General features: G+C 46.6%; 1 protein-coding gene across 1 annotated transcript in view; it reads left to right on the top strand.

Moving 5' to 3' along the window:
- The window catches only part of Notch2 (notch receptor 2), a 133,488-nt gene that overhangs the window by 50,568 nt on the left and 57,877 nt on the right, over positions 1-25,043 (top strand). Inside the window, exons 3-5 of the mRNA NM_024358.2 lie at positions 5,594-5,853; positions 7,397-7,732; positions 15,684-15,806. Coding sequence (NP_077334.2) covers positions 5,594-5,853; positions 7,397-7,732; positions 15,684-15,806 — 719 coding nt within the window. The remainder of the gene's footprint in view (positions 1-5,593; positions 5,854-7,396; positions 7,733-15,683; positions 15,807-25,043) is intronic.

Below are 25,043 nucleotides of genomic sequence, written 5' to 3' on the forward strand. Positions count from 1 at the left end.
GTGGACCAGGCAGTAAGTAAGCATCTGCCTGTGTCTGCATTTGCCTGCTGAGCTCATTTCCCAAGAACAGAGTCACACCTCTGGCTGTCCCTTCCACCGTCTTTTACTTAGCATAATAATGTTTTAGTGTGTCAGGTAGTCCGTCCCTTATTCTGGACAGATAATGTTTTATTGTGTGGATAGAATACTCACCAGGGGATGGGTAGTTGGGCTGTTTTACCTTCAGCTATTATGAATCATGCTGGCATGAACTTGTGAACGAAGAATGCTAGTGTGAGCATAGGCTTTTAGTTACTGTGGGGTGTGTGTGGGGGGACAGAATTTTAGGGAAAGATGTATCTTATAATGGAAAGACTGAAGACTGTTGAAGCAGCAAGCCAGTCATTTTACGTCACAATACTGTGAATACAGCATTTACTGTTTGCTGCATGGGGTTCTCAGTGCTGTGAAGACGTGAGGACCCCGTGAGGGCAGGCACTCATACTGAGTCTGTGTCACAAGAGAGAGGGCCAGTGCTGTGCTCCAGCTCCTACGGTGAACCAGATCTGCAGTGCAGGGAGCTGGTTCTGAGGTACAGGCTCAGCAGCAGGACAAATGAACACGGTGACGTCCTGCCGCTGCATCACGTTGGTGCAAGCAGGGGCTGGTTATCGCCTCTTGGGAATAGTTTAGAAATGCTTATACCACTCGATTGAAATTACCTTACGGTGCCTTAAGGTTTGATGCATGGAGGTGGGAATAGAGCCAGCAACAAGATGTCTGACCTGAGGCTTTAAAGATGATTAGAACTGCTATCAATAGGGGAACAGTTAACACAAGTGATAAGGAATTCAGTTAACAAGACTTGTCAGACACGGCAACTGTATATAACTTAAAGAGAGATTAGATAAAAGAGATGTCGAATTATGACCCTTAGGAAATTGGAAGAGCTGAAAGTTTCTTGGGGAAATGATCTTTCCCTAATGTTTTTCTTTACGTCATTGGCAGGACATATTATGATAGGTAGTGGCTTAGAAAGCTGAACCGGTGCCCTAGAGTGGCGTCCTTTGGAGTCTGCTGTGTTTAAATCATTGTAACAAGGACAAGCACTAAGTGTATGGTGGAGAAAAGAGCAGTGTGGCCCAGAATTGAACTGAAAATGGCCATAATGGAAAGGAAAAAGGTAGACCAACTTTGCTAGGCCTGGTCACATTCCAGATGGTATAGGAAGTGACCCACAGAGCTTCCAGTGGGACTGGGGGTGCCCTTGCGTGAGCAGAGAAATGTCAGCTAAACCTCACCAGGTCTGCACTCTTAGGAGGTGATCGGAGCCTCCTGGGTTGCAAGCTGTCTTCTGAGAAGTGAGACGTGGTCAGAAAGAAAGGACTGTCTGCACACTGAGCCCAAGAGGCTTGTTTGTACATGGATACAAACATACAGGCATCTTAGTAGAAAGGAAGGGAGGAGGGACGTCGTTGAAAAGGCAGGTTAGAAGAGACCTGTGTATATATGTCAAGGTAAACCTAAAGACACAGAGGGATGGTAAGCCCAGGACATTTTAAGTAGGAAGTTGGGTCTTCACCAATAAGTAAGTCTAGTTTCATGTACAGGGAGGTGGTTCTGCCTGTGGGCTTTAGAGGCCTCACTGCTGTGTATCATCCCGAGGACTCACACAGGGACTAAGGGCTCCATGTCCTTGCCAGCTTACAGCTTCCCTCTGTCATCCCTCCTTATGCCCTTGGGTGTGGCGATACCTGGCCTCATGCTGTTCCTTGGATAAGCTAGGGTTGCTCAGAGCCTTGGTTCTCCTGTCCCTTTGCTGTGCACACTTTCCCTTAGTCAGCCACCTCAGGCCTTCCTATTTAAAGTTGACTTGTCTCTCTTTCCCCAGAGGATGATGCTGGTCCCTGGAACTGGAGTTATCGTGGTTTTGAGCCACTATGTGGGTGCTAGGGCATAACCCAAAGCCGCGACCAGGGCAGCCTGTGCTCTTAACTGCTGAGACGTCTCACCATCCCCCATTCCTTCCGGATTTATTTTTCCTTCTGCCTAATGCATCTTGTACTTTTTTGCTTTTGTCCTCTGCTAGAATTTACATTCATGAACACAGAGGTTTTCCTAGCACAGTTGTTCCTCAGTATCAGCTGGGGATTGGCTCCAGGAGTCCCACAGAGCCTTTGTATAAAGTTATATAATATTTTTTGTTCAACCTGTGCATAAACTCCCACATTAAACCATCTGCACATTACCTTTAATGCTTAATATAATGTTAGTGCTGTGTAAACAGTTATAACAATATATATTCAGGGAGTGGCAGAGCAGCTGAACATGGCTAGTGCAGACGCCATCTTGCCCCGACCCGGGCATTTTTGACCTATGGTTGGTTGAGTCCTGGGATGCTGAACCTGCGTGCATCCATAACTACTGGAAAAAAAACGCCTGGCACGCAGTCAGTGTTTGCTAAGTGTTTGCTCTAACAGTTAATGAATGAGTTTAACACTTTTTGTACTAAACTAGTAGAGTATTCTCCATCATCATTAATGTCATGACTAATAAACATATTGGGTGCTGTTAATAGGCCCCATGTCTTCTGTACTGAGGAACGGGCAAACTTCTGCAAAGTTCCAGGATTAAATGTTTTTGTGGGCCATGTGGTCCCACTGCAGATATTCTACTCCGTGGTTGTGGCAGCCACGGCCATCTGCAAATGAGCAAGCCTGGCAGTGCTCCAACATGACTATTTATGGATGCGGAAATGAGAATTTATACATTTTCCAAGTGCCACAAAATATTATTTTCTAAGTTTTTCAAGCATCTACAAATGTAAAGACCATTCATGGTTTATAGGCCATACAGAAATGGGCCAAACCAGACCCCTAAGGCATTCCTTGCTTTTTTCCACTCTGGCCAGCTTCTTAAACAGGATCTACTTAGTGGAAACTTATTTTTTTATACTTGATAAGGAATGACCATTTGGATTAAACCCTGGAATCAGAGAATTCAGAAATGCATCGCTGAGGTCCCAGAACTTTTCCTGTTGACCCATTTCTGTTTTCCCGGGGACCTTGTTCTCATTGAATGTTCATGATGTTGACATTTAAATGAGTTTGCATTTTCTCAGCCAATGCCACATGGCAGCGCTGGGGGTGGTGTAATAGTTGAGGAGCAGAGCTGGGCAGAGCCCACCCGGGTTTACAGGCACACATTATTCACACGGTGCATGGTTCCCACCCTGGAAGATCAACAGGCCTGATGCCCAGAGGCCTGTTGCTGTGAGTGGGAGGTGGGATACAGTTTCTTAGCATCTTCCACAACTCATTTCTTGAATAAGCTGCAAGTGCTTTTAATAATCCCTCGCAGGGTTAATTTTAGCCATGCCACAGTGCTGTTCTCAGTGCCTCTATTTAAGAAAAAAGAAGTCCAGCAAAGTTCCATAGCCTATTGTCAAACAAGCTGTGATTTGGATAAGCCATCATATTTTCCTCAGCAAGCATGGAGAGAAAAAATTATTTGCTGAGTATTTTAGTGCTCATAATATTTTTTTTTCATGTATTGAGTTTCCTGGTTCTCACACAATCCATGGTGTAAGTAGCCTTTTTAACTACTTAAGATGTCAGTGAGGAGAAGCAGCCAGTCCAAAGCCATTGCATCTGGACTTGTCTTAAAATTAACTAATTTATTTTTCATTATATGTCTGCGTGTGTCTGTGTGTGGGTGTGTGCATGTGAGTGCAGGGAAGCCAGAGTCATCAGGTTCTCCTGGAGCGGTAGTTACAGGTGCTTGTGAGTTGCCTAATGTGGGGTGCTAGGAACCAAACTCAGGCCCTCTGCAAGAGCAGAATGCTCTTAACCACTGAGCTATCTCTCAGCCCTGACGCCCAGGCTCTTGACAAGACCTCTGCCCTTCTGAAGTGCACTCACTGTCCATGGCCAGTCTGTTGGTTTCATCACGGTGAACTCTGCTCCCTGCCTGTCTGGAGAGTGACTTACTGATGAAGAAGCTCCAGAGTCCTGTCTGCTCCTCCCCACCACACTACAGTGTATAGTTCTGGGAAGGGGTAGGAGGCATTAGCTGATTACATCACCACACTGTCCCTGTTTACCAGCTATTTTCTCCACCAGTCATTACAGCTACTGCACAGTTCTTCTGACCATGTTGTCTTAGTTCCCTGGTTTCATGCCTTCCTCATTTTCTCAAAAACAGTATGGCTAGTGAGGTGTCTTTGGTGTTCTTGGAAGAGTAAGGAAGGAGTTCAGTGCTTCCTGTCATCAGAGAAGACGGGACAGGAGCTGGGTTTGAGGGTGAAGGTTTGGTTTAAAGGTGTTTTAGGTAGTAGTGGTACAGGCTTCTATGTCACTTTCTTGTCCTCTAAAAAGTAAAATTGACAAATAGGTCACTCAGGTACCTGGAGTTCCAGTCAAACGGCACACATTATAGTTAGAAGCATTCTCAGTCTTTGTGTTCTTTTTACACAGTCGTTAGTGTCCTAATTAAACAACTTCTCTCCCTTTCCGATGCTGTTAGAGAACATTTCTATAAGTGATACGTGTGGTTTGGGGTGGCTGTGTGCCTTATGAACTAAGAGGAACAGCTTCTCAAGAACTAATTAGAAAATATGGGAAAGGCTAGAGAGATGGCTCAATGGTTAAGAGCACAGGACTCGCTGCTCTTCCAGAGGTCCTGAGTTCAATTCCCAGTACCCACATGGCAGTATTCACAACCATCTGTACTGAGATCTGACGCCCTCTTCTGGTGCGTTTGAAGACAGCTACAGTGTACTTATATATAATAAATAAATATAAAAACAACAAAAGAAAATAAAATATGGAAAAAGTTGTTTTGAAGCAGGATCTCATACAATCCTGGCTTTGAACCCCTGACCCTCTGCTTTCTCTCCCAAATCCTGAGAATGCAGGTGTGTGTCATCAGCTAGAGTGTTATTCTTGAATTATTTCCCTGCTGTAGACAGTTGTTTCTGTGGTACTTGAGATTTTCTATGCATTCTTAATTATATCATTTTTCATTTGCTTATTCATCAGCATTTAAGATGTCTGTTTGAACCCTTCCTGAACCTTCCTTTTCTTCTGTCTGTCTCAGCCGCCTGAACGCCACCCCGAGAGCCATGTGCAGAGCAGAGAGATTCCTACCATTTCCTATACTCAGTTGAGAAGGAGCCCATGATGCCAACTCTGTGTTAACTGGGACATCTATAGGGTTCAGTGTACTTGTCATCATGAGAGTGTCTTAGTCCTGTCCACTGCCTCATCAGAGTGAGGAAGTTACCACCACAAAGGAGGGAGGTCTGCACAGCACTTTATAGTGAGACCATCTCAGTCTGTTTTACCTCTGAGGAAGTGTCATCCTGACTGACTGTAGCTGACCCTGCTGGGCCACCCATCTGGTCTTCTGTTACCTGCCAGGACTCACAGGGACTTGGGGATATAGTAAATTCTCTGAGCACCACCTCTCCTGTAGTCAGGGAGTTTGTAGGTTGGACCTTTACATGTCTTTGTTCACACTTGAATATTTTCTTGCATGTACAGATCATTTTCTGATCTTTGGACTCACAAGAAATCAGTTGTTTTTCATGGAATCTTTTTTTTTTAAAATACAGATGTCCAGAGGGCTTCTTGGGAGAATATTGTCAACATCGAGACCCTTGTGAGAAGAACCGCTGTCAGAATGGTGGTACTTGTGTGACGCAGGCCATGTTGGGAAAAGCCACCTGTCGATGTGCTCCAGGGTTCACAGGGGAGGACTGCCAATACTCGACCTCTCACCCCTGTTTTGTTTCCCGCCCCTGTCAGAATGGAGGTACCTGCCACATGCTCAGCTGGGACACCTATGAGTGCACCTGTCAAGTTGGCTTCACAGGTAATGTGTCTGACTTTCCGGTGTCTGAAGTGACCTGTGTTAGCTACTTCTCGCTGTTGTGAGAGAACACCTCGATCACAGCAACTCCGAGAAGCAAGACTTTGCTTTCTGTTATGGTTCTAGAGGATGGATCCATAGTAGCTAGGAAGGCATGGCGGCCGTCAGAAAGTTGGCTGGTCAGTTTTCACTCACCAGTACAAAGCAGAGCAGGGCAGAAGTGGGAGGAGACTGCAAGCTCACAGCCTGCCCTCATCCATGTGCTTCCTGTAGTAGGGTCTCCATCTCTTAACAATTCTGTAACCTCCCCAAACGTACTGCCAACTGAGGACCAAGTGCGTAGATGCTTGACTCTGTGAGGGATATTTCTCCTCACATCAGGGCCCCCAACTCCACTGTACATTTAGCATTATGATACAAGTTGGAATATGGGGAAAGGTTCAGGGACACTTAAAAATCTGTTAACAGCTAAGTGTTAGCTATATAAACAGGAAAAGGTTAAAAATATGATTAAGAGGACATAAAATGGGGGTTGGGGATTTAGCTCAGTGGTAGAGCTCTTGCCTATCAAGCGCAAGGCCCTGGGTTCGGTCCCCAGCTCCGAAAAAAAGAAAAAAGAAAAGAAGAAAAAAAAAAGCGGACATAAAATGTGTGAGATCCTTTATATAGTATAGAAGAAAATAATTCAAGAATAACGTTCTTGGGGTTGGGGATTTAGCTCAGTGGTAGAGCGCTTGCCTAGGAAGCGCAAGGCCCTGGGTTCGGTCCCCAGCTCTGAAAAAAAGAACCAAAAAAAAAAGAATAACGTTCTTAAACATTTTCATATTGAGGCACTGAGAATCTTTTAATTTGTAAGATGAACAGTCAGCGTGTCCTCTACCTTTGGAGAGTTTGAAGGTACAGGGGAGGAAAAAGAAAAAAGGTAGATACCTTGAAGTATTTGCTTAGACACTCAGGAAAATTGTTTGAAGAAAATGTAGTGTTGACTTGTTTCCGTCACTGAAGAGCAAACTCAGTAACCATATAGTGTGGAAAATCCACGTTTTCTTCACTAGCGAACGTGATTGAGAGCCTGGTGGGGACCCAGCCTCGTTGCTGTGGTGGCTGGCATGCGCTGAGGAGATGGCACGCTTCAGGGTGGGCATCAAGGATGGTTTGAAGAGGTGGCAGAGTTGTCAGCATAAGGGGGAGCCCAGCAGGTAAATGACAGTGTTCCCAGCAACGACCAGGAGCTAGGAGAGCAGGCAGACCCGAGCCTGGGCCACAGGACTGATGGAATGCTACCGGCATGGCTTTACGTAGCCAACATGAGTCCCTCATGTGCCCTGCCCCTGAATCTTTGAGTCTTACCGTACGGCCTCAGGGAACTTTGAGAAAACACCATTTGGTTGAGGATCTTGAGGTGGCACTCCTGTCCTCTGTAGATTCTGAAGTCTAGGGGTCTCCATGTAAGCAGATTGTTCTTCACTTGGTGGCAGAGGGAGCTGCTGAGTGTGGGCCTGGCTCCCTCAGGGAGTGGCACTGAGTTCTGTTGCCCTTCCCTTAGGAAAGCAGTGTCAGTGGACAGATGTCTGTCTGTCTCATCCCTGTGAAAATGGAAGCACCTGTAGCTCTGTGGCCAACCAGTTCTCCTGCAGATGTCCTGCAGGCATCACAGGCCAGAAGTGTGACGCCGACATCAATGAATGTGACATTCCAGGACGCTGCCAACATGGAGGCACCTGCCTCAACCTTCCTGGGTCCTACCGATGCCAATGCCCTCAGGGCTTCACAGGCCAGCACTGTGACAGCCCGTACGTGCCCTGTGCACCCTCACCCTGCGTCAATGGAGGCACCTGCCGTCAGACTGGAGACTTCACTTCTGAATGCCATTGCCTGCCAGGTGAGGAGCTCTCTTGGCTCTCTGGAGTGGGGAACCAGCCTCAGGATGAAGGTGGAGGTGTGAGAGGCTCAGAACCTCCCTTACCAAGAAAGCAGGGGAAGGGAAGCGAGGCTTTGTGTGGGGTGGATTGCTGGCAAGGGAGGGTTTTTATGGGATCACTGTGATCCATAAATAGAGCAGGGGTTAATTTAACATGTCAAGAGTTTATGACGATGAGTGCTTAGGAAATTGTTTATTGTCCCTTTTGGAGAAACAGCTCCAAGAAAGGGCCAGATCTAGGGTGGGGAAGACTGTGAGAATCGTGTGTGTGTGTGTGTGTGTGTGTGTGTGTGTGTGTGTGTGTGTGGTAAGCACTGTAAGCCAAAGTGATATCAAGACAGGAGGATCAGCTTCTTTTATGCTTCTGCCCCAGAAGAAGAGTTACCTCTCCCTTGTCTCCTCCTTGACTTGGGAGGAGGGTAGTCCTTTCCACCTTGACATAGGAGATGATCCTTTCACCTTGACATGGGGGTGTCCTTCCCACCTTCAAGCTGGAGACGTTTAAAAGAAGCTCTTCTGTTAACCGAGGTGTTTTCCGACAAGCTCTGACTGACACCGTGGGAGAAACTAATCTAGACATACTGCTGCCGTTCTCTTGGCTGCTCAGGGCCTAAGTACACACACAGCCCAGCTCCAAAGTACAGAGGAGTTGTGTTTGGAGGCCCAGAGCCTGGGTTCCTTAGAGGGAGAAGGGAGCAAGCCTGGCCAGCTCACTGCACTCTGTATAAAAGTAATGAGGATGCTGAAAACCAGGAATTTTGATTGGGAACAGAGCACCAGCAGCTGGAGCAGATGAATTACTAAGCAACAAAGATTCTGTTTTTATACAAATACCCTTAGCACAAAAACAAAAGAGAAAACTGCGTGTGGGGTGTATGTGTAATGTGCTAAATCAGCAGGATTGCCTCAAAAAGAAGTTGTTCAGCCACTCTTCGAGTGGGAATCCTAGACTCCGGTGTTGAGAATGTGGCTCACACATAATGGCTTGTGTGTTTCATCTTTAGGAGATTAAAGGTCAAAGGTCAATCCTTAGTATAAAACCAAATGACAATTTATTTCAAACTTTGACTTATTTATTTTATGTTTAAGAGTGTTTTGACTACATGTATGTCTCTACACATGTGTGTCTAGTGGCCAAGGAGGTCAGAAGAGGGCATTGTAGTCCTCAAAACTGAAGTTATAAGTAGTTGTGAGCCACCATGTAAGTGCTAGGAACTGAACCTGGATCCTCATCAAGACCAGCAAGTGCTCTTAACCATTAAGCCCTCTCTTTTTAGGTCAGTGGTTCTCAACCTTCCTAATGCCGTGACCCTTTAGTACAGTTCCTCATGTTGTGGTGACCCCAACCACACAGTTATTTTGTTGCTACTTCATAACTGTAACTTTACTGTTATTATGAATCGTAATATAAATATCCGATGCACAGGGTATCTGATATGTGACCACAAAGGGGTGGCCACTCACAGGTGGAGAACCACTGTTCTAGACCCAGTTTGTGAGTTTAATTTAGCAAAACTTAAGTGACTTACTGCTGTGCCCCAGATGCTGCTGTGCCCTTGCTACAGCAAGCAGCATGTCAGGAGCCCGAGTCCAGCCAGCCACTACCACGACGCATAAGGAAGTACATTTAACCATCCTGCTCTCTCTCTCAATCAGGGGTAGAGAGCACTGTCGTTCTAGACGCTGAATAAATGTTTAGTTAGAATGGCTATCGCCTATATTATCACACAGAAGGAAAAACCAAGATATCTTTCTTTGCGCTTGGATTTGTTTGCATTTTAGGACCTAAAAACAGAAATAGAAATATAAACAACTTCCTTTGTAAATATTTTAATATTGCAAACATTCTAATAATATAATGTAATGGCCCAAGTGGCTCATAATTGAAGTTAGTGTGATTTATTGCTGGGGGCCGTGTGCCATTTTCAGTTTCAAGAAAATTGCTTTTAATAGTTGCCTAGAACAGGAGGCTGGTTTGGCAGCAAGATATTGACAGGAAGTTAGAGAGGTCAATACAGGAAGTCTTTAGCTGGGAGAGCGATTATTCACCCGCATTGTTCTGCATTGTTATCCGCTAGGCGTGATAACGAACCTCAGGGAATTCTGAGCGAGTGCAGGAAAGGCTTTCAATGAGGATAGCAGCTTCTCCTTGAGAAAGGAAATAACCAGGAGTTCCGCAGCCAGTGCACTGCCAGGGCTGGAGTAGTGGAGTAAGGAGGTTCGGCTGTATTTCATGCTGTGCTTGGGGTGCATGTGTGTGCACACATCTCTAATACTTTGCAGATAGGTATAATTTTTTGAGTTTTCTCAGGGGCAGTATCTAGAGTCTGGCCTGGTAAGTCACTGAGAGTTTCACGGCTGATACAGAAGCAGGCCACTGGACTTGGGCAGGCCATTTCCAAAGCCAGCGCCCGGTGTACCTGGTGGCCATCACACTGCTCATCTGCTTCTGAGACTGCCTTGGAGTGTTTGACAGTTCATTGCATGTTTTGAGCAGTTTGGATTAATATTAAAAGTATTTACTTTATGGGAAAAGAAGACACTTCCACTGTAATCACTTAGTGTTTGCTTTGCCTTAGCCGGGGGTACGGCACACGGAGCAGAGGGTGTAGGTTACCAGACTGGCGCTTGCACTTTGGGATCATGTGATCTGAGACAGATGGCTACCTTCTGTATGTAGAGAAGGAGTGGGAGGTGCACAGCACTGGGAGCAAATCTGCATTTCCAGAGTGTGGAAGACCTCGCACTCTCTTCCATCCCAGGCGAGGTCTGGGCAGTGCCCTCTCGGGTTTCCCTTCTCATTTCCCCTCCTTGCCCCTGCTCTGCACGAGGGATTGAGATGCTGCTAAAATAGAAATGTCTATGTGACTAGCACCCCAAGTTTAATAGAATCGACACTTCAATTGTCACAGTGGGGAAACTGAGTCAGCAGGTCACAAAGCAGTTGGTCAAGGTCTCTTGCATCCCTTGCATTGCTGTTTCCTGTTGCAGCGCAGATCTTTGCATTCTAATCGTGCTCTGACGACTATATTTACAATTATAGCCACCCCTCCAACCCCATAATTACTGGCCCTGGCCTAAGTTTTTGTTTTCTTTTTCTGCGACACTTAGCGTCCTGCTGTATAACTTGTACTCTGTCATTTCTTTTATGGTGCCTGTTGTTTCCAGGCTCGACTGAAGGTCACGATCCTTGCTTTTGCCTATTGATGACTGCCCCAAACACCTGAAAACAGGACCCATGTGGAACAGGCCCACAGACACTTGACTGCTGATTGAGTGTAGAATCTTGTCAGGATGGGGGGGTGTAACATTTCCTGTCTGGAATCCTGCAGCTCAGGTTTGGCTGCCTTTGTCCAAGGACACTGTAATACTGGCTGAAAGTGATTTTGAGTGTTCTGAAAAGTTGGAGTTCTGAAAACTGTAGAGGAGCACAGAAGTTAGTGATCCTGTTTGTATGGTCAAGGTGTAGTTTTTCCTGCACAGAGCACTGTGGTTACTGTGTTGACTGCAGTTTTCCAGGACCCGTGAGGAAGGAATTCATACCACCAAAGTGATTCAGTTTGTGCAACACTGAGAGAGAGAGAGAGAAATGTTCACAGTTGGAACAGATAGTTCTGGAACTACTGGCCTTTTTTTTCCTTCTCTCTATATGATGACTTCTTGGAATGCCATCTTGTCTGTCCACTGCTGTCAGAGAAACCATGTTCTTGTGAAGGTGCAAGGGCCTGGATGCTCTGCAGACTGAGTATATGTCATCTTCCTGACAGTAAAGGACTCACCCTTGTGTGTCTTCTGTGTCCTTTGTTATTGCAGAGCAGAAGTACAACCAGCAGTGGTTCCCTCTACCATTTTCACACTCAGGAACATGTGCTCTTCTCTTGCATGTTCTCATTACACAGACACACACACACAGACACACACAGACACACACACACACACACACACACACACACACGAAGAGAGAGGGGGGGCAGACAGACAGACAGACAGACAGACAGACAGACAGAAGATACCCACAGCTTCACCTTTGTGAGATTTCTTTCCAGGAAAAAGATGGCGTCTCTCTTGGCTTTGGTCCAGCTGCGCATTCCCAGCTCTCCATTATTCCTGAAGTCTCTCAGTCTGACCTGAATGTCAGCCCATCGCTTCTCTTCTCCCAGCTGCTTTCCACCCTCACTGAAAGGGCCTGAAGACAGGAAGACACCAGCTCTCCTGAGAGAGCTGCTGTCTGTGGGAGGATGTGTCCCTCACTGAAGGTTGCTCAGCAGGGTGGCCCACAGTTTCCTAAAGGCACAGTCTTAAAATGGCTCTTCGGAGTTTAATTTTCTCCTTTTGGCCTTTTAAGGACTGGAGTTGGCTTTCAGCAGTGGACTCCTTTAGTGTGGCCATTCGAGCCCTTCTGTGACTGTGACACATCTACTTACTCCTACATCTGATCTATGTGTCACTCCTCCTACAGACTTGAAACGTTTTAAGGAAATGATGGCCGTAATTGACTGTCCCGCCCCCACTTTTGGATGAACAATTTCTTTCAAGAATTTGCTATCCCTTTTCAGAAAGAGTTCTAGATCTTTAGTTATTAATGTAGTTATTTTTTCTGTATCTCTATTTTAAAAGCATCAATCCTGACTTACTTGGGGGAGGAATGAATGTGGCTTGAGTTTGCTCAGATCTGGGGACTTTTGACCTAAGATCTGCTTTGAGGTTGTTGAAGGGAAGCTCTCATGTCTCATAAAACTGAGTAATACTGGGTAGTACTCCGGTTCCTTCCTGGATGCTGCTGCTTATTAGCCAAGCCATTCTGGGCTAGTGATCCCATCCCAGTTCCCCTTAGCTTCCGCATTTGTAATATAAGAGGCTTAAAGGAGATGATCTCCAGCGGATGCTCTAATCCCCTTGATGCAGAATAGTATGAGCTCATATGTTTAAGAACCTTCCCCTAGACTAACAGGTTTACTGAGAGATACTTTACACAACATACGGTTTCCTCTTATAGATGCACAGTTCTGTGACTCTTACTAGACTTACAGATTTGTGTCATCATCTCCACAGTTAGTTTTGTAATGGTCTCATGCTGCAGAAGAACCACATACCGCCCATCTTCCTAATTCCCTCCAGCGCTTAGTGACTGCTGATGGGCTTTGTGACTGTGTTTGCCTGCTGTGGACATTTTACATAGTTGGAAACATACTGTGTGACAATCTGGCCCTATTCACTTAGTGTGACTTTGATGCTCTACAGCACGGTAGGACACATTGACACTCCTTTCCTTTTCCCGCTGGCTGACAGTCTACTGCTCAGTCTTGCCACCGTGCATTTCTCAGGTGCTTGACATTTTGACTCTGTGTTCACCCGGGAGTGGAGTTGCTGAGTCACACGGTAACACTAACTTTCAGGCATGGCCAGACTCACAAGAAGGTCACACTGTGCTATGCTCCTACCAGCAGTGAAGTAGTATTCCAGTCCCCACACTTGTGGTGGCATTGTCACCGTCTGCCATTTGATTACAACAGTCCAGATGGATGTGAAGTTAGCCATCTCTTTGATTTGTGCTTCCCTGGTAGCTTGCAGTGACAAGACATGGTCCTTGTGCTTACTGTTTATTCGATTGTTTGGGGGGTGTCCCCTGAGAGCCTTTGTCATTTAGTGATTGGGTTATTCGTATTTTTTATTAAGCTGTATAAGTTCTAAGAAAAAAATACATCCTCAATCTAAGTCTTAACTGTATATGTGACTCACAGGCACTTTCTCCTGTTCTGTGGGCTGCCCCCTGTCCCACTCCCCTCTTGCTATTTAGATGTTCTGAGGAGATCTCTTTTTCTTTGACTGCTTGTGCTTTTGGTCATATTTAAGCAAGCTTTGCTTAGCTCAGGTTAGAAAGATCCACTTCTATCATCAAAGAAAGTCAGGCTGGCCCTGAAGACAGAACTGGGGCAGAGGCTGTGGAGGAAAGCTGCTCGTCGAGCCTGCTTTCTTATGTACCGTATCCACCAGTCTAAGTGCGAACCTTCGACAGTGGACTGGGCCTTCCCACATCAAATCATCCACCAAGAAAATGCCCCTCAGACTTGCTTCCACGCCAGTCTATGGACGCATCCTCTCAGTTACGAGTCCTAGTCCTGTATGGCCCTAGCTTGTGCCAAATTGTTGCTTTTAGTTATTCCTATCTTCTATATAATGTGAGTTTGGGGTTGTGGTTTTGTCTACTTGATTTAAACTCATTTATATGACTGTCCATGTAGTCAGATAACCAGCCATGGTTCAGCACAGCAAATCGGATGTAGAGCCCATAAGTAGCTTGTGGTAAGGAAAGAACAGAGCAAGGTGTGATGGAAGTCTGTATCCCATAAACAGGGCTTCTGCCTATCGCTCTGTGGTACCCCAGTATCCAGTGTAAAACCCAGGGAGTATTTTGAGTGAGGAAAGCTGTAAGAGATATTTTGGGGAATCCAGATGTTTGGTCACAGCACTCACTGGCCTTGCTTCTTTGAGCCCACATGGCTTCTCCTCCTTAGTCAGAGGTTTGTTCACACAGGGAAGGAGAGAGGCTCAGTGAGAATGATAGAGGGCCACCCCGCAGGCAGTTAGGGTGCAGTGTAGAATTCTAGAGTTGCCAATATGTGGAAGACAAGCAATGTAGCCTTCATATGGAGAAGAGCAGGGAAGGTTTGAAATGTTAGCAGTTTTAGTTACTACCAATGCCACTTCTCAAAAGCCTGTGTTACCATGAGGACTTTATTCCTGATGGGGCACTTACCAGTCCAGAAAGGCAGGCTGGGCAGGTGGATTCAGCCTCCTTCCAACTGACTGACGCTGACTCAGAGTTTGTAATGCTGTGCATTGAACAGCTTCAGGTGGGGACGCTGTGACTCAGTCTGTTCTACCTCAAGCTCTGTTCTCTCCTGTGTCCTCCCACACACTTAGTTTTGGAATCCTCTGACCTGTTGTCCAAGGAAGAAAAAAAAAAAAGAGAGAGAAAGACTTAAAGCTTGTTAAGACTGTTTTCTACTCCAATTTATTTGTTCATTAACATATTTTTTTTGAGTTAGGTAACATTTAAGTCCTTACAGTATTTTCATTCCTTCGTAAAATCAGCATTTGAAGGAAGGCACAGGTTCCTTTTTCTTTTTCATTTGGTTGATCTCCCCTGCATAACCCCAACCTGCCTCCCCCACAGGTCCCCTTAGCCCACCTTCCCTTTATGCCCCCGAGCCTGCATTCCTTCTCACTTGCATGTTTTTAGCCCCGGTGCTCCTCCTTTAGCCCCGGTGCTCCTCCTTTAGCCCCGGTGCTCCTCCTTTAGCTCTGGTGCTCCTCCTTTAGCTCTGGTGCTCCTCCTTTAACCCCGGTGCTCCTCCTTTAGCTTCGGTGCTCCCCTTTAGCTGCAGTGCTCCTCCTTTACCTCCAGTGCTCCTCTTTCCCCTTCACAGAAATGTCCAGTTCCCCCAACCCCCATTCCTAGTTTCCTCTCTCTCTTCCCTCCACTCTCTCTGTTCTTTTTTATATGGCAATATGGCCTGTGTACTCTAGACAAGCACTCTACCATCAAGCTATATGTGCAACCCCAGTGACTTAATTAATTATCTGTTGATTGATTGAGCTGTTCTTTTTAGGAATCTAGATAGGAGTTGTGGAGAATCCAATGCCCTGGTGTTTGGAATACATTTGTCTGCTCTGATTTTATTTCACAGAAATAAATGTGAGGTAACTGTGAACACAAGAGCCATAATGAGTCACTTTCACTGTCTAGCTGTGCTTAAGGCCAAGGAGTATAGGACCGGGATATTTCTTGTGCAGCAGCTGCTGCTGTGTCCTGAAGTCTCAAAGCAGGTCTGTCCTGTGACCATGTCCTGCTAGTGACAGCAGAGCGCTGCTGTGAGATCCTCATTGTCTTTTGTTCTTCTCTCACCAGGCTTTGAAGGGAGCAACTGCGAGCGGAATATCGACGACTGCCCTAACCACAAGTGTCAGAATGGAGGGGTGTGTGTGGATGGCGTCAATACTTACAACTGCCGCTGCCCCCCTCAGTGGACTGGTAAGTGCAGGGAAGAGGGGATCATGTTCATGTTACCACAGGGTGCTTAGCTGTCAGAGTGAGTAGAGCCTGCTCTCCCGTGATTCTGTGCTCACTCTGAAGTAAGTGTGTGTTCACGGGCAAGAGCTCTGAGCTCAGAGCTGGGACAAGCACCCTTCTGGGTCGGAGGGCAGAGCCTAGCATCTGTTGGCTTGTGGTCTGGACGGAGAACTCTCAGTAGGTATTTGAGAGGGAAAACAACCATACTTCGATGCATAACAGACTGCAGACCTTAAGAACCCATAGCTTGTGGTTTATCTTGGACAGACATCTGTTCTATCTCATTGCCAGGGACTCTAGTGACATCATTTCTAGTGTCTTCCTCCTTTTTTGTATCCTTTTTGCACAGTGCTTTAAAGTATTTTTTCCTACCACTGACATGAGTAGATCAATTGTGCTTAAATTCACAGCTTTTTTGAAGTTTCTTGTGTTTCTTAGGTTTGTAACCCACTCTTTGAAAGTCGAGTGATCTTATGCAGACATTTCGCTGTAGATTCTGTTCATGTTGACCTGTTCATGTATGACTGATGTAGACATAAGTAGCTGAGTGAAGAATCTTTAAAGTATTAACTATGTCCGGCATGGTGGTGCACACTGTTAATCCCAGCCCTGGGAGGCAGAGGTAGGTAGATCTTAGTGAGTTTGAGCCAGCTGGCCTATAGCACATGTTGCAGGGCATCCAGAACTGCATAGTGAGACTCTGTCCCGCCCCGGCCATCACATTTCTGTATATTTGTGTAGATGCACTTGTGTGTGCACACACACACACGTGTGTGTGTGTGTGTGTGTGTGTGTGTGTGTGTATGTATATATGTATGTGTGTGCATGTGTATATATGTGGCATGCATATACCATAGCATCATCTGGAGGTCAGGACACATCTTGGTTGGGTCTTATACTTTCTTTCCACCATGTGGGTCCTGGGGATTGAACCCTGGGCGTTAGGCTTTGCAACAGGAGTCTCTCTTCTCTGCACTAACTTAGTGGTCTAAACTAACCGTGTTCTGAGAGACACTGATTGGCTTCATGCGGAAGAGGGAGGAGTGAGTTAATGTGAGCAGAGAAACCTGAACTATCTCCTGCAGGAAGCAGCCAGGCCTCTGGGTCTCTGGACTGCTTTGCCTTATCTGAAATATATAATTATTTAGAGTGCCTCAGTACTATAGACCATGGATAGAGAAATCTCAAGAGGATTTAAAACTTAGTGGTGTGATTGTTTTCTGGAAGAGCCCGTAATTCTACTTCTAATCCCCGTTCTTTTCAGTGCTTTCCCACAGGTCTAGAGTTGGACTTCTTCAGTTTCTTCATGACGTCCTGGTCCCAGGGCATCATTTCTAACACCTCCTGTCGAGCTTTCTTCTATCTAGCTTTTACCATCCCGGTGGCACAGTTTTCCAGAAACCGTTTTCTCTTCCAACTTAAAAACAGCCATGTTAATTACATGAGAAATAGTCACTGCTAATACTGGACTCTGTCTTTCTGCAGATGTAGTGTTCAGGGTTGGGATGAATGATTGTGGCCTTGGCTCTGTTCTGACCTCTGCTTGTTCCGTGGAGTGTGATCCATGGGCATTATAACCGACTCTTCCCCTGATGCCACACCAGGCTGCCCACTCTAACCTTGGTTCTGGCAGTGCCATGTTAGGGAAGTGTCCTCTGAGAACCGGAGTGTTTAACCCCAGGGTGCCCAGTCCTGCAAGTGCTTTCCCCGCAATGGCAGTTTCCTCCTTGGAGAGTCATTCTCCAGGTTCCTGGTACCTGCAGGGAGGGCAGTGGAGGTAATGGAGCAGTTTCCTCAGGCAGTGTTTATCTCTCTGATCACTGTCATGCGATGACCTTCAGCTTTCCTCTGGTTTGCCTCCTCCTCCACTCACACCCGTTCCCACGACAAGGCTGTGTCCATCCTTAAATGAAATCCAAGCTCTTCCTTTGGTATGGGAAGCGCCATACCTCATGTCTGTTTGGTTTCCCATCTTTTCCGTGTGTGTCTGTTAGTTCTTCTCACCCAAGAGATTCTGCCCCACAGTCCTGTCAGTGCAAGTGTGTTTCCATATCCTGTCCTCAGCCAACTTCCCCTTTCTCAGGACTCCCCACTGTTCCTCTCCCTGCCTGACTCAGGTGCTCTCCTGCCAGGAAGGCTTCTCCTCCCTCTCTCCAGGCTGAACTTGTGCTCCCCTCTGGCTGCCTTTCACCTTGATGTGTTCCACAGCTATACAGACACTATTAGGTGCTTGCTATGGTGGAGAGATGGAGTTACAGGGGATTGAGCCGCTATAACAGATGTTGGTAGCTGCATTTGATGGCTGGCTTCTGCTAATGCTGAGAATACAGAAGTAGTTTTGTTTCCCAGGAGCCCTGCTTTTATTGCCGTTAGAGCTCTGAGCTCTACATAATTGACAGGAATGAGCAAAGCTTCAACTCAAGAGTTAGATGTGCTAGCATCTCAATGTGCTAATTGCATATTTTCTATTAGGGCTATAACCTATCGTGCATCCTTCTGTTTTAGATGTTGATGCACAATGCATACTTAAGAGAATTAAATTATCTGTCTTTAGCAAATAAATAGTGATTGGGTTCATGTTTTCATCTAGGCTTATTGAGTTTTAAATCTGTGGTCTTTGTGTGTGTGTGTGTGTGTGTGTGTGTGTGTGTGTGTGTGTGTGTGTGTGTGAGAAGTGGGCTCTGTAAGGTGCCTTTTATTTTTTATGTTTTAAGGATAAAGACCACAGAAGTCCCTTTAATGTTCAAAAGTTCAGTTTCTAATTTCATTATTCTAGGATTTCGTGATTTGTTTTTCCTTCTTGGGAACTTCACCAGGGCCTCTAAGGTTAGAAGTTCACATGGTGTGAAGGGTTCACTGTCAGTTGCTGCCTCTCTCCCTGTACCTAAGAGCCTGCTACAACTGTGCTCATAATTCCCCTGTGGCTCCCAGCTATGGTTGAAGTGTGGGCTGCTTGGCTGGTGTTTGATAGACAAGGAGGATTGTACCAGACTGGTAGAGAGGGAGTGAGGTGCCCTCCCTGAGAGAATGTGCGAGATTATATGGAAGGAGCAACTAGCATGGATTTGTACTAAGTGGGGGCTGGGAGTTTGTTGTTCTTAGTGAGGACAGCAGGAGCAAGACAGTTTTGCCCTGTAAGTGGGCAAGCAGGAACACTGCCCTTCAGTTCTCTAGACTTCCAGGTGAACAGAAAGAACGTCTCTTTTTCTTGGGTTTTGTTTGTGTCCTGTAAAACCCACATACACTATTTACTCTTTGGAGTCTTGACAGTCAGTGTCTACAGTAGGTCTTGTAGCCTTCGTATTTCCTCAGCAGCATCAATTAAGATGAACACTCTGGAGCCATTTGTGCATTGTAGCTGCTAGTCATGTGCTCGAGAGCATTGAAATGTGACGAGTCTGAATCCCAGTGTGTCGTAACTGCCGCACAATACCTGATTTCTGAGGATGTTGGTATGAAAAAGGCAAAATATTCCATTTGGGAATGTTTGGAGATTATGTATTACAGTTACAATGTTTTAGATATATTGAGTCTAAGAACATATGTCAAGAGTTAATTTTACTTTTTTAAATAAGTGGCTCTTTGGAGTTTTAGGATCACACCTGTGCCTCTCTCTGTGCCTCTCTCTTTGTGTTAGAGACGCTACTGCAGTCTCAGAGGCTGTGCAGGGCTGTGGTGCTGCTGACTGCTCTGCTTAGGTACAGAGCCTCTGGGTATTCCAATAGCAAGTGGCCAGCCTTGTTCCGACCTTGTTCTGTGGTAGCTCCTCCCCAGAGGAGAGGTGGGGCTATTGTAGCTCAGTACAGAGCTGTTCATCTTCAGTCACTAGTGAGGTTTTTCCGAATCTAGAAGCCTCCAGGACTAGCCAGCTATGCTCAGGTGGGCTGGAGGCAGGCAGGCTTGCTTGTAGGGATCCTGATGGAGAAAGTGGACATGCAGGCATTCCTTAGGTGGGGCAGTGCAGCGGAGGGAAGGCCGGTGCAGGCTCAGTGGGGTGGCCTCATGCAGACACTCAGTGCAGCGGAGGGCTGGCTGGTGCAGGCTCAGCGCAGTGGCCTCTATTCTGCAGTCTTTGGCCCCCTGCCATCTTATCAGGGCAGTTCTGCTCTGGCAAATGTCCATGGAAGGGGAGAACTTTAGAAACCCCACATTTATTAGGGCAGTGTAGATTAATGTTTTGTCTACATAGATGTTATTTAAGTTTTCTTCTTAAAGGTTCATTTCCTTCAGAATTAAAGTTGACTCTAAACTCAACTCACAGATTCCTCTGTGGCTGCTTTTGGTGTTGGGTTCATTCCCAGGGCAGATGTGATTGATTTTCCTGCTCTCGTTATTAATCCAGAAATGTAATTTCAGCTTGGGCTTGGAATAGTGCTTTGGGACACGAAGCAGAGGCAAACAATGAAAGTTAGGTAGATCTGAGTCAAATAAAACAGACCACATCTCCTCTTAGGTCCTCTCTACAGTAAATGCACTGAGCCTTCAGCGTGGCTTATGACTGCTCTTGCTCTGGTTTCAAAAAGAGCATCTGGCCTGGATTCATGAGAGCTTGTGCCAGAGGTGGGCCGTCAGCTCCAGGGTTTGTGTGCGGTGCTTGGATGCTGAATGAGGTGGCTCTGCTCTGGTCCAGCCTCTGATTGGTGAGTTGTCCTGGAAGCTCCCCTGCCTCCGTGTGTGTGTGTGTGTGTGTGTGTGTGTGTGTGTGTGTGTGTGTGTGTATGTGTATGTGTGTGTAGTGTATGTGTGTGTGTGTGTTCGTATGTGTGTGTAAGACTATAGGGATAGAGCAGAAATGAATCCTATTTTAGGCCAAGATACTCTGTATGAGTAGATGGGAAAGCATCCCTCCACTTCTTTGCTGTCCACCAGTTGTTAGAACTTGATCACCAGCCCACCTTCTGGAGTGCTGCCTTCCCACCCCCAGTCTTGGTTTCCTGTCAGTTGGACAGATCTCCAGGGTGGTCACCTGAGGCATCCACAACCACAAGGCCCCTTTAAAGCTGATAGGAGGCCAAGTGCATGTGCAGCACAGGTCAGGCCAGGAAGGCCTCCTGCCCCATGGCCAGCGGCCTATGCCAAGTTTATAAGTCTCTATGGAATGGCAGGAGCAGACACCTACTGAACAACTTGCAGTCTAGGGTACTCTGAGAGTCTCCAGAGCACAAAGTCAAGACGACTTCTACCTCGTAAGCTTGTCAAAAGAAGAAACCATGCATGTAATCACAGAAAGAGGTAGAAAACATGAAGGAGACAGATTCAGAAAGAGGTGTGGTGAGGGTTAGAATTAACATTCCCAGTGCGGACTGAGAAAAGCAAACCATCTATGCTTTGACTCTCATAGGAAAGTGTGAGGTTCACGACAGAGAGAGGGGAAAATACAGTAGAGATGATAATGACTTTGAACTAAGTTTTCAGAATACGTCAGTAGGAAGCCAGAATAGAGGAGTAGAGGCAGATAGAAGCAGGCTTAGAGCTCAGATCTTTTTTGGGGGGCATGGGGGTAGGGGCAGTGAGTTTCCGTGAGAATCTATTAGGTTTGTGAGTTTTTCCAGTGAGTAAATAAGATTGGATCCTGAATTGGAACAGAAATTCACATTGAGAAAATGGAGGAGGAAGTTGATGCAGAGAAGGAAGCTAAGAAAGGGGGAGGGAAGAGATTGGAAGAGAGCTTTGTCCAAGGCACCACTGAGTCACAGGCTATCCCACAAGAATGCTTCACCTGCCCACCTCTGCCTGCCTCTGCCATAGCTTCTGTAGTACTCTGCTGCTCTACCTGGCTTATAGATTCAGCTTAGCTGGTAGATTGCTGGTCTTAATGTATGTAAGGCTCCTGGACCATTTTTAATAAGTGACAGCTCCTGGGTAAGTGATAACCAGGATGGTCAAGAGTGGTCACATTCTTTTTTTTTTTTTTTAAGAAAAACAATATGACATATCTTGCATGTGGGTATGTGCATGTGAGTGTACATGCATGTGAGGGCAGGTGCCTCCAGAGTCAGGGGTGTACAATACTCGTGTTGCTGGAGCGACAGGTGGTCGTGGGTGCTGGGACTTGAACGCAGGTGTTCTGGGAGACCAGTGTGTGAGTTTAACACCTGCTGTCTCTGCAGCCCTGATCACATGTATTCCGTACATGACTGACTCAGCCTGTGATGTGCACATCACACATTTTTGTGTGCATTATCAGTTGATAGAAACTTCTGTCATCTCTGTCTCTTGACTGTTGTGAACAGTACTTTAGTAAACTTGGAAACAGATGTCTTCATGATATACTGGTTTCATTTCCCTGTATGGGGTTGTTGGATCACATGGTAGTTCCATTTTTTCTTTAATTTTTATGTGTATGGGTGCTTTGCTTGTATGTATGTGTATGTTCCATGTGCATGCAGTACCCACGGAGGCTACAAGAAAGCATTGGACACCCTGGAACTAGAGTTACAGGTGGTTGTGAGCCACCATGTGGGTGCGGGGACTTGAACCCAGTTTCTCTGGAAGAGCAGCCAGTGCTCTTAACTGCTGAGCCATCTCTCCAGCTCCTGGTAGTTCTAGTTTCAGACTGTGAGTAGCTTCCATACTGAGAGGCATTCCTGTCAACAGGGTGCAGGAGTCCCCTTTCCCCTCGTTCTCCACATTCTACTCAGTGTTTGCTATTGGCTGTCTTCTTGATGGAGCAGCTCTTGCAGGGGTGAAGAGTGTCTCCTGGCTCTGATTACCTTTGCTGTCCTCCGTGGGTTTTCCATTTGTAATCTGGGTTTAAGAGTTCACCTTATAGTATAGTTAGGACCTTTGAAATCTTAGTGCATCTTCTTAACATCTCGGCTGTTAGTACAACGTTGGTGAAGCTAGTCAGTTATGCTACAGCTATCTGTCTGTATGTGTGTGTGTGTGTGCGCGCATGCGAGCGTGTGTATGAGTATTATGTGTGTGTGTGCGTGCGTGTGTATGAGTGTGTGTGTGTGTATGTGCGCGAGCATGCATGTGTATGAGTGTGTGTGTGAGCCAGTGTGTGTGAGCGAGTGTGTGTGAGAGCGTGCGTGTGTGCCTTCCTCATTTTGGCTGAGTTTTCAGTCAATTAAGTAGCTGTGCATGATGTGATGTTTTTTCAGGAGGTGCAGTGGTGCACTCTGGGAGCCATTGGGAGCTGGGAGCTCTCTTGGCTCAGTCTTCATGTATGAGAGCATTTTGCTAGTATGGACTTCTTGGTTCACCAACTTAAGTGGAGACTTTAGGCGCTGATGAGTCCTGGGTGGGGGTGTAGCATCAGACATGTTTCTTCCTCCTTGATGGTCAGCATTGCTGTTCTCGCTGTTCTCTTTGTAAGCCCTTAAAGGTCATCTTTCCCTCCCACAGAGATCAACTCCTCTCCCTTTTCCTTTTCCTTTGCCTCTTGTGAGAACATCTCAAACTCTCCTCTTGTAACCCCAGTTTATAGTTTCTTGTCTTCCGTCCTTCCCAGCCCGTGGCCCTGAGTTTTATTTGTAGTGCATTCCTGTTTTCTTGTGATTCACAGTTATCTCCATCCTTCCTGTTCTGGCTGCTTCTCAGCCCCTTCCACTGGCCCTGCTGTTCTGTGTTGTTTTAGAACCCGAGTTAGCCAGTGTCTTGAGATCGTTCTCAGTGTACTCGTTCCTGGCAATGGGTGTCTTTCCAGCGTGCTCTTTACCCAATCGCATGTGGCACACTCCACACTTTACATTGCAGAGCCTGTTAATAGTCCCATGCTCATTCTGCAGAGTAGCTGCTTGTCTGTAAATAGAGAAATTCTGGGCTGTTTGGATCCCCTCACCCTGAGCCTCCCTGTGAGGAAAGGGCTCTCCTGTGTCCATTGGCTTAGAAGGGAGGAACCTACAGAAGTGGGGATGGAGCCAATGCTGGGCCTTCCGGTGGGGAGACTGAAGCTTGGCACCGCCTTCCTCTCTGGAGAGGCCTCTGTGCCAGGGGCCGCCTCCTGAATGCCAGCTCTGCCTCAGCTCCCCACAGAGGCTGAGCCCGGCTGTACTTTGGTGCCGTTGCATCCGGAGTTTGCCCCAGATGCACCGCAGACTCTCCTGTTGCTATAGTGGCCACAGCGGCCTGCGAGGCCTCTGTTGTTTAAGTTGCTGTTGACCTGGAGGGGTGAGGTGGAGTGTAGGGCAGGCTCTCTGAAACACAGCTTCAGTGCTTTGGTGAGGCCCCTCGTTCTCTGCATGGAACCCGCGCTCGCCGCATCTGCCCACTACCTGTGCACGCCTTGTAATTCAGCTGCACCCCTTCCTTTCTGTTACCTCAAATGAGCCATGCTCCCTCGTCACTCAGACCTGCGTACATCACACCATGCTGCCAGACATGACCTCCACCCCTCCCCTCCACCCACACACACGCTTAACAGCCTGCTCTGCCGTATGTCGCTCGGCTTCACTTCCCGGTTTTGTTCTCTTGCTCTCTGTTCTCCTGAGGGAACAGGTACCCAGTAAAATACTTGGCACCCTGTATTATCGTTGTTTGTGTGGGCATACCCACGCTTTTCCTCAAAGTCTACAGGGTAGAAGCCAGGGCTGCTTTGTTCATGGATAGTCCCAGTACAGATAGTCCAGATGTGACACGGTCTGTGTGTGTGGTGGGGATGGGGGTGTGAGGCAATGAATGAATAGGGACATTAGATTTTCTGGTGGTCTCTGATGCCATTAACCCCCTGGATTCTTTGCTGAGAACTTTTGTAAATTGCGCTCACCACTTGGAAAGATGATGTTTGGCAATAAATGGAAAGAACATACAGAGATGTCCGGCACCTAGAAACAATTTAATTGCACGTTTTTTATCATTGGAGGCCAGTAATTGGAAGACTGGGCCTCTCTCCATGCACCCTTACACAGAGGAGGACTGCAGGAGGCCGCTATCTTGAAAGATGGCTTTAGGGACAGGATAGGCTTCAGTTAAGAAGAAAAAAGTCATCACAACATGGATGCTCTTGGATCTAGTGTAGTAGATTAGAACAGAGGCAAGGGGAACTTGGTGTCTCACTGAGAAGCTGTTTAACAAACAGGGCAAGGGACTGGATGAGGAGTTCCTGAGCTGACCAGTGTATAGATAAGGACAAAAGGAGACTGGGGAGTGAACAGAACAGACACCCTCCAGTGCTGATGGGGAGCAAGGCTCTTACTCTATTGAAATTATGATAAAAAAGAAGACAGACAAATCACTTAATACATAAGCATTCCT

This window comes from Rattus norvegicus, chromosome 2 (assembly GCF_036323735.1).
Source record: "Rattus norvegicus strain BN/NHsdMcwi chromosome 2, GRCr8, whole genome shotgun sequence".
Taxonomy (NCBI): Eukaryota; Metazoa; Chordata; class Mammalia; order Rodentia; family Muridae; genus Rattus; species Rattus norvegicus.